General features: G+C 51.4%; 1 protein-coding gene across 1 annotated transcript in view; it reads right to left on the bottom strand.

The window, feature by feature from the left end:
- LOC125035445 (Na(+)/H(+) exchange regulatory cofactor NHE-RF1-like) overlaps nt 1-10,000 on the bottom strand; it is an 80,289-nt gene that overhangs the window by 4,811 nt on the left and 65,478 nt on the right. The window contains exon 3 of the mRNA XM_047627852.1: nt 2,513-3,100. Coding sequence (XP_047483808.1) covers nt 2,513-3,100 — 588 coding nt within the window. The remainder of the gene's footprint in view (nt 1-2,512; nt 3,101-10,000) is intronic.

Raw genomic sequence — 10,000 nt, 5'->3', positions numbered from 1 at the left:
GGAGGGAAGGGGGGAGGGAGAGAGAGATAGAGAAAGAGAGAGAGAGAGAGAGAGAGAGAGAGAGAGAGAGAGAGAGATAGATAGATAGAGAGAGGAGAGGGAGAAAGGGAGAGAGGGAGGGAGAGAGAGAGAGAGAGAGAGAGAGAGAGAGAGAGAGAGAGAGAGAGAGAGAGAGAGAGAGAGAGAGAGAGGAGAGAGAGAGAGATAGATAGATAGATAGAGAGAGGAGAGGGAGAAAGGGAGAGAGGGAGAGAGAGAGAGAGAGAGAGAGAGAGAGAGAGAGAGAGAGAGAGAGAGAGAGAGAGAGAGAGAGAGATAGATAGATAGAGAGAGGAGAGGGAGAAAGGGAGAGAGGGAGGGAGAGAGAGAGAGAGAGAGAGAGAGAGAGAGAGAGAGAGAGAGAGAGAGAGAGAGAGAGAGAGAGAGAGAGAGAGAGAGAGAGAGATAGATAGATAGATAGAGAGAGGAGAGGGAGAAAGGGAGAGAGGGAGAGAGAGAGAGAGAGAGAGAGAGAGAGAGAGAGAGAGAGAGAGAGAGAGAGAGAGAGAGAGAGAGAGAGAGAGAGAGAGAGAGAGAGAGAGAGGAGAGAGAGAGAGAGAGGAGAGAGAGCGGGAGCGAAGCCCCGTCTAACTCTCTCCCTCCGTCCTAGGTCAAGGCAGAGCAGAAGTCTCGAGAGAAACAGGGTCAGAATTAAGGTCGGAAACAAGGTCAAAGTACCATCCACAGTCAAGAGTAACAAGATCGAGGTCTTCACTCGAAGGTCATCCAAGTCTGACCTTCAGGAGGGCTTGTGCAGCCGCCGTCAGCTTCCCCGTCAGCCTCTCAGTCAACACACGCAGCCTCACGCTTCATAGTTAAGCGTGTCTGTGTTATTCATACTAATACTAATTATACTTATAAAAAAGGAATCAACTACCACTAACATTAAAATAAAAATCAATAATAGTAACATTAATCACAGTCACTAATCAAAGCCACAACGTCACACTATAAAATCTACAAAGACTACGCATCACGACGTGGAAACCCAACGTGAACAGACCGACAGCGGTCAGCGTCATGCTACATGTCAAGTCGTTCCAAACGTCCTTTTGGCATGCTATTTAAGGGGGGGGGGGGGGGAAAGTATACGTAGAAATAAATAAATGCAACAAAATTAACTGTAATAAAAAGGGGATATAATATTTATTAAATTAGACTGGGGAACGAAGGAAAGAACACGTGATCTCCAAACAGTCATGTCGCCAGCCATCTTCTCAAAACGGCCTTCGGTAAAGTCTCTGGTGTCCATATATATATATATACATATATATATACACACACACACATATACATATATATATATATATATATTGTAGGGTGGATCTAAGAGGCTCCTGTCAGTGAAAATTGGAAAGCCGCGGGCGTTTCTGAAATGCCAGGTAGTGTCAATGATTTCCCAGCAAGGTGAATGAAGTATTCATGTACACATACGGTGTTTTCCCGTGTCTGTCTGTCTTCATCGTTCTACACAGTGTTTAGACCAATTTCTAACTGTTTTATTGCTGTTGTTCTTGCTTTGAATTGAAACAAGAATTTAGAGTATGAGCTTTAGTCAGATAAATCGTTTTAATTGTCTTTAAGCTGGCTGTGAGTTGTTAAGTAAGTTAATTCTCGAGTCAGCTCTCGCCATGCATACCGTAGGGGAAGGGGATAAAACGTCCGATGCCATCGTTAATCACGGAAGACATACAAAAAGACAGGGAATGGTAAAACTATGAGAAATCTTAACTGAAGACTCATTATCTCTGGCAGCAAAATACCAAGTCACTGCTGAAGCTCTGAAGTGTAAAGTCAAGTCACTATTTGAAACGAAGAGAAACGTTGCCAGGAAAAATAGTTATGAATGTGGAAATAAGGCAAATATACAAATATATATATACATAAAAAAGTAACAGAGGCAAATAAGCTCCAGCCAAAAAGCGATTGGAAGGCATAGATAGTAAAAAAATTAGTTAGAAAAAAATTAAATGGACTCAAACCTGACGAAAAATCATTAATATCAGTTGCAGTAAAATCTATAATTGGAAGTAAAACTCGATGTACTTTGTTATAGAAAACATAACGGGTTATTTCTCAGTTCGAAGCATAAAAACAAGGGCTACAAATGCATCCATCTTACAACAAAACGATGGGAAAAGAGCATGCAGGCAATAGGTAATGGTGCAAGCACATGCAGAAAGAGTGAGAGAAGGAGTTTACTAGCGAATGTGTGTCGGTGTTTCTGTGTGTCCTGTCAGTGTGCATCAATGTGCATGTGGCTCTTAAAGCGTGTGGATAAACGTGTGGATTGCCAAGCGTGCGTGTGGGTGTACTGACGAGTACCGGACGTGAGAGGGTGCCCTTGTGGGTGTGTGTGGCGAATGCGGGTGTGAGAAGTGTAGCTGCTCGTGTGCGTGTGGGTGCATTCAAAGCGGATATGCAGCTACGTGTGTGCAGGTGGAAGCGTGCGGGTGTGCGGGCGCGAACAAACCTGTGTGGAGTGGTCAGTGTGGGCGGCGTCGGAGCCACGGGAGGAGTGCGAGGCGGCCGACGACGACGCCGACGAGGAGCGGCGCGAGTGGGAGGCGGCGGCGGCGGCGGCGGGCTCCTCGCTCGCCACCACCAAGCCCTGGCCGCCCGCCAGCAGCACGTTGTCGTACTCGGCCTCGAGGTCAGACTCGGCGTCAGCCTCGGCCACTGGCTCGGGCTCGACCTCGGGTTCAGGTTCGACCTCGGGTTCGGGTTCGACCTCAGATTTGACCTCGGGCTCGGGCTCAGCCTCAGGCTCGGGCGAGGACGACCTCGAGGACTTGGCGTCCGCCTCCTCGTGCGCGCCCTCCTCGCTCGGCGTCGCGGCCGCCTCGGAGGAGGCCAGCTCGCTCTCGGGAGGGAGGGAGTCGCCCTCTAGGGAGGACTCGCGGAGCTCCTCCTCGGGATGCTCCTCGGCCTCCCCCTCCCGAGAGCTGGCGTCGTCCTCCTCGGGTAAGGGAGAAGGGTGGGGGTCCAGAGGCGCCGCGGCGGCCTCTCCTTCGTCCTCGGGGGCGGCGTCCCGGGCGCTCTCCTCGGGCACGGGCGCCGGCTGCCACATGCACATGCAAGACAAACATTAGCCAGGGAGGGACACGGCGCCGCCCTCGCCCCGCGCCCCGCTGCTCCTGCGGGCGGCGAGACGAGGGCGCAGGGGCGGGGGCGCAGGGGAGCGCGGGCATGCGGCGTGCTCGCGGGGCTTCCTGCCGTCATGGTCGCCAGGGTAGGGGCGCCCCGCCCACGGCTGCTGTTCACGCCCATCAAAGTGGTCGGTACAAAGCACACACGTGTTAACAAACTACAGAAAATATTTACATGGCTCAACAGCTAGGAAAAAACTGAAAGGGGAACAAGAGACACTTATTTTAGACATCTACTCTCTACCGATATTCTACTGGACAATACAATTAAAATTATAATAATATCCTCTTTCTCTCTCTCTCTCTTGCTTTTCCTCTCTTCCTTTCCTCTTCTCTTCGCCCCCCCCCCCCCCCATCCACCTGCTTCCGCCACCAATCCAATGAACAAAAATTTTCACTTTCCTCCTTTCATCCTCGAAAGTGACGCAGCGACTCTCCGCTCTCTCTCTTCAACCCATTCATCCACTCTCTCTCTCTCTTTGTGCCATTCATCCTCTCTCTCTCTCTCTTTTTCTCCCATTCATCCTCTCTCTCTCTCTCTCTCTCTCTCTCTCTCTCTCTCTCCTCTCTCTCTCTCTCTCTCTCTCTCTCTCTCTCTCTCTCTCTCTCTCTCTCTCTCTTTCTCCCATTCATCCACTCTGCATCTCCTTCGCTCCATTCTCTCGGACAAAGAACGTTCCCCTCGCCCTCGACTCCTTCGGTGGACACAACGGGGGCTGACAAACGTTTGCTCGGGCGCTGAGCTCTTGGCTTGGACGCCCATTCACGCCATTCACACAGTGCGGTGTGAAAAGAGGGAGGGAGGGAGGGAGGGAGAGAAAGGGATGGGATGGGATAGGATGGGATGGGATGGGATGGGATGGGATGGGATGGGATGGGATGGGATGGGAAGGGGAGGAGGAGAATAGATAGAGATGAAGAGACGAAGAGAGAAAGAGATGATGAAGAGGGGGGGGAAGGTGGAGGAGAGAGTAAGGGAAGAGGAGAGGGAGTGGAGTGGGAGACGGCAGGGGTCGGGATGGGAAGGGAACGGAAGAAATTGGGGAGTAGAAGAGAAAGGGAATGGCAGAAGGCAGGGAATTAGAAAAGAAAGGAGAGGAACAGAGAAAATAAAAAACCCAAACCCAAACAAACAACCTATTAACACGAACAGCTCCTTCGCCAAAGAAAACGGGCCTGCTCAGGAGACACTCGCTTATACACGACTTTCTTTCCTCTGCAGGAACGGTTCGTGGGCAATAAATGGCACACCTGCTCCTTCGTTATCACAGACGTGAGCAGTAAATCATTAACGACTTGGGGACCCTCGCTTTAACAAGGTACTTCTCATCAACTGCGTATCTGAAGCAGCGACCACCCGCGCTTTCGATCTCCGACGCATGCGAATTTTCACTTGTTATGCTCCTCTTCATCATATTTCTCTCTCTCTCTCTCTCTATCTCTGATATCATTTTTATTCCCTCTTTCTGTATTTTATTCTCGTCTAAGGCGTTTTCGATATTTTATGTTTTCTTTTCTCATCTAAAGCGTATTCGACTTCCCCCAACCTCCCAAACAGAACCATATCCCCTTATGCCACGTATTTTCCTCCCTCGTCTAAAGTGTATTCATCTTTCCCCCACCTCCCAACCATAACACCAATCCCTCACTCCACTTACCCCCCTAATCATCTCAAATCACCCCTCTCCCCACTGACCTTCCTCCCCTCACATAAAGCGTATCCCACTTTCCTCGCACCTGCCTCCGTCAGCGCGAAGTCATGGCACTGAAACCGCTCCAACGCCAAGCTCTCTTCCGCCCCTCGTCTCGCTGCAACCATCCCGAGGCTTGGCTCGCCGGACACCAGGCGAGTGCTCTTCCCGGGCTTAGCCTTGTCTTGTTTTCGTCTTATTCACTCTTTTCGTTTTCTTTCATCTTCCTTTTTTTTCTTCTTTGCCTCTTTGCCTCCTCCTTTTCTTCGTTTTCTTAATTTTCTTACTTCCGTGGTCTCTTTCGTGATACTCCTTTCACTTCTTTCTCCTCGGAAGGAGGGAGGAGGGAGAAAGAGGTGGAATGAAGAAGGGAGAAGGAGGAAGAAAGAAGGGAGAAGGAGGAAGAAAGAAGGGAGAAGGAGGAAGAAAGAAGGGAGAAGGAGGAAGAAAGAAGGGAGGAGGAAGAAAGACGGGAGAAGGAGGAAGAAAGAAGGGAGAAGGAGGAAGAAAGAAGGGAGAAGGAGGAAGAAAGAAGGGAGAAGGAGGAAGAAAGAAGGGAGAAGGAGGAAGAAAGAAGGGAGAAGGAGGAAGAAAGAAGGGAGGAGGAAGAAGAAAGAAGGGAGAAGGAGGAAGAAAGAAGGGAGAAGGAGGAAGAAAGAAGGGAGAAGGAGGAAGAAAGAAGGGAGAAGGAGGAAGAAAGAAGGGAGAAGGAGGAAGAAAGAAGGGAGGAGGAAGAAAGAAGGGAGGAGGGAGAAAGAAGGGAGGAGGAGGAAGAAAGAAGGGAGAAGGAGGAAGAAAGAAGGGAGAAGGAGAAGAAAGAAGGGAGAAGGAGGAAGAAAGAAGGGAGGAGGAAGAAAGAAGGGAGGAGGGAGAAAGAAGGGAGGAGGAGGAAGAAAGAAGGGAGAAGGAGGAAGAAAGAACGGAGAGGGAGGAAGAAAGAAGGGAGAAGGATTAAGAAAGAAGGGAGAAGGAGGATTAAGGAAGAAGGAAGGAGGGAAGAAAGGGGAAGGAAGATGAAAATGTCTTAACATTTCCCTTTCCATAATGACCACTCATAATCTGTTAACTTCCCCTAACTCCCCGTTTACCATTATCTTTCCCTCCCTGAAGACGAGGGAACCGCAACTTTCTGGATGGTTTACTAACGTCCCTCGCGCTTCATCTTCTTGCTTATTTACATTTTTTATCATTATTCAATCATATGAGTCGGTTTAACTGGTCCCTTGTGTATTTTCTTGTGCATTTTCAGTCCAAGTCATTGGACTGAACAACTTTCCTGGTTTCGTTCACTTCTTTAATTAATGATCACGTGAACAGAAAGTGATTTTTTTTCACTGAGTAGACACGTTATCGCTCTGCCAACCCGGAAACTGGCATCATTTTTTCAGAATGTTAAACAAGATAGAAAGAAAGGAAGAAAAAAAAAAAAAAAAAAAGGAGGACATATAAAGATGGACTATGTGTGTGTGTGTGTGTACATATGTGTGAATTTGTATGTCTCGTCAATTCCCCCCATGCCCGTCATTAAAAAGCAGAGAGTGCATTACACGAGCGCTGCCGCCACTCGCGCCCCCAGCCTTCGCCGCAGCCAATTAAGGCAGACCCACCGCTATCAGCACGGGCGGACGTTATCAGCGGCGATAAGCTATCTGCGACAGGGCCTCTGCTGTCAACCGAACACACGAATGCTCTCCCCCTCCTCCCTTCTATGCTAATCGCCTCCTTGCCTTCCCTTTCTTCCTTTTCCTTTTCCTTCTTTTCCTCTCTCCCTCACTCTTCCCCTTTCGTAGTTATTTTACTTCTTTTTCTTCTTCTATAACCCCCTCACCCCCCAGGTTATTCGCCTTTTCCTCCTCTTTTTCTTCCTCCTCTTCTACTTCTCCTTCCTCTTCCTCTCCCTCCTCAGCCATCACCCCTCAGACATCCTTAAACTCCTCCTTCATCTTCCTCTCCTCCTCCCCTTCCCTCTCCAAACCCTCTCCCTTCCCTCTCTGGGCTACCCACCTCCTCTCCTTCTCCTCTCCTCTCCCGTTCCAAACGATCCAGGTCTCGCCCGTCACATCTGCTCCGTCACAAGCGGGAGTTTCGGCTGACAACAACGCCGGGCCACGGGAGGCCGAGTCGCATCCTTGGACACGCTCATTCGCCCACCCATCGCGGTGCGAATAACAACAGGGGGGCACCCACACACACACACGCGCACGCACGCACGCACGCACGCACGCACGCACACACACACACACACGCACACAATCACACCCACATGGGGGGGGGGGGTGGATAAGTCTGTTATGAAAACGGAGTGACAACTTTATCAACTTTATTTTACTTTCTCTTTCAATTTATCTCTCTCTGCGCACACACACACACACACACACATATATTTTTGTCATATGCACAGATGTTTATTGTATGAGATCAGCGGAAAGAATTGCGACTTCGTAAAAGACGAAGCAAAAGGAGAGGAATGAGGGAATAATACAAGGTAGAAAAGAAACAGAGAAAAAGGAGCAGAAGACCGAAACAAAAACAGTCGTAGACAGACAGACGAATTTATCCCTCGGCGTAGCGCGTGACTCCTTCGCTGCCCCTCCCCTTCCCCTTCCCCTCCCTCCCTCCCCCCTCCCTCCTCTCTCCTCCCTGGATGGAGTGCGGCATCGCCGGAGGGCAGACTCGGCCGTCAGGATGCTCGTGACCCTGAGAGGGCAAGAGCTCATCCCAGGGACATGGAGGGGGAGGGGTAGGGAGGGGGGAATCGGGATGGGGGGGAGGTTGGGAGAGGGTGGAGGGAGCGGGGGAAGGGGAGGGCAGTAAGGGAGGGGTAGGAGTGGGGAGGGAGAGGTGTAGGGCAAGGGCAGGGGGTGGGGGGATAGTGGAGGGGGGGCGAGGCAGACAATGATGTTTACCTGTTCGGCGAGAAAGCCCGAGAGGACGAAGATAAATCGAGGAGGGAGTAAGGGGGAGGGGAGAAGGGAGGACTGGGAGGGTGTGTGTGGGCGAGAGGTAGGAAGGAGGGAGGTAGGAAGGAGGGAGGGAAGAGAGAGGAGGGAGGGAAGAAAGAGGAGGGAAGGAAGGAGGAAAGGGTAGGAAGAGGAGGAAAGAAAGGGTAGGAAGAGAGGAGGAAAGGAGGGGAAGGAAGAAAGGAGGAAGGGGAAGGACGAGAGGAGAGAAGGAAGGAAGCAGAAAAAAAGGAGGGAAGGAGGGGAATAAGAGAGTTGGGATGGAGAAATGGAGAAGAGGACTGGAAAAATAGAAACAAGAACATAGAAAAGAAAACGGAAAAGAAAATGAAGCTAATATTGAGAGTGTGATCATTCTCGCACTCGTTTTAAAGGTCCCTCCCCCGCCAACTCCGCCGAGCACAGAGAAGAAGGCAAGAGTGAACGCTGAGAAGGCAACCCCATTCATAAGGAAGGAGGAGGAGGAGAAGGGGAGGGTAGGAGGAGGAGGAGGAGGAAAGGAGGAGGAGAGGAAGGAGGGGAGGAAGGAGGAAGGAGAGAGGGAGGGAGGGAGGGAGGGAGGGAGGGAGGGAGGGAGGGAGGAGAGAGAGAGAGAGAGAGAGAGAGAGAGAGAGAGAGAGAGAGAGAGGAGAGAGAGAGAGAGAGAGAGAGAGAGGAAGAGAGGAAGAGAGAGAGAGAGAGAGAGAGAGAGGAGAGAGAGAGGAGAGAGAGAGAGAGAGAGAGAGAGAGAGAGAGAGAGAGAGAGAGAGAGAGAGAGAGAGAGAGAGAGAGAGAGAGACAGAGAGAGAGGAGACAGAGAGAGAGAGAGAGAGAGAGAGAGAGAGAGAGAGAGAGAGAGAGAGAGAGAGACAGAGAGAGAGAGACAGAGAGAGAGAGACAGAGAGAGAGAGAGAGACAGAGAGAGAGGGAGAGAGAGGGAGAGAGAGGGAGAGGGAGAGGGAGAGAGAGGGAGAGAGAGGGAGAGAGAGGGAGAGAGAGAGAGAGGGAGAGGGAGAGGGAGAGAGAGAGAGAGAGAGAGAGAAGAACGAGAGAGAGAAGAAAGAGACAGACAGACAGACAGAGCTATCGACAGACGGAGGAGATGACGAAGGCAGCAGCGAGTGACCCGCGCGACAGCCTCCGGGACAGTCCTCGAGAGGCAGCGCAGGTGACGTGACAGGCATGGGGGGGGGGGGGGGGGCGCCGTCATCTCATCCGCCGCCAGACTCGTGAACCATTGTTCGCCGCCCTTCCCCCTCCCCCCCTCCCTCCCCCATCTACACCCCAACCCCTCACCCCCTTATCTGTCCCCCACTCATCACCCCCTTTTCACGCGACGCCCCCTCTCGTGCCCCTCTCGTGCCCCCCCCCCCCCATGCCCGCCACTCATTCGCTCCCCAACCCCCCCTTCCATCGCTGGGAGATGTATAGAGATAAACAGGGAGTGAGATTGAGAGAGAGAGAGAGAGAGAGAGAGAGAGAGAGAGAGAGAGAAGAGAGAGAGGAGAGAGAGAGAGAGAGAGAGAGAGAAAAATGACGAGAGAGAGAGTTAAGAAAAAGACAGAGAAAAACAAAACATCACTGGAAGAGAAAAACTAAACTGAAATAAAAGTAAATGAAAAGAGGAACTCCCTCTCTCCGACCAGGCGGCGCCCCAACTGCCGCCACGAGCACCACGATCGGCTTCCGCCCCCTCCCTCCCCTCCCCCCCCCCCTCCCCCCCCCCCTCCCTCCTTCGCCCCCACCCATTCATCCCTTCGATCACCTCCAGCGCTCTTTGCCGCGCGTGACGCCACAGAACCCCGGGGAGCTTAGCTTAGCGCATACCCTGGGTACCTCACCCGCGTGCGACAGGTACCCCGCGGTTCAGAGGAGAAGCGGGGGCGTTGCGTGGGGCGCCGGTGCCCGCTCCGCCAAGTGCCATCCATCCCGGGGTCGCGTTGCAGCCGACGCCGCGCACGCCCGAACGCGGGGAGACGACGCCGAGGCCGTGCATTCGGACGCAGCGAGACATCGTCAAATTGACCAAATTGATAAAAAAATAAATAGCAAATTTACACGTAACTACAAATGAACATTAAAATCAAGTAGAAGATCAATAAATATAAAATAAAACCCAAGAGAACTATAACAAAATCATGCTTAATGTATAAACTAACAGATTATGAAACTGAAGCCAAAA

Source organism: Penaeus chinensis, chromosome 19 (assembly GCF_019202785.1).
Source record: "Penaeus chinensis breed Huanghai No. 1 chromosome 19, ASM1920278v2, whole genome shotgun sequence".
Classification (NCBI taxonomy): Eukaryota; Metazoa; Arthropoda; class Malacostraca; order Decapoda; family Penaeidae; genus Penaeus; species Penaeus chinensis.
This window is presented reverse-complemented; position numbering and strand designations above follow the sequence as displayed.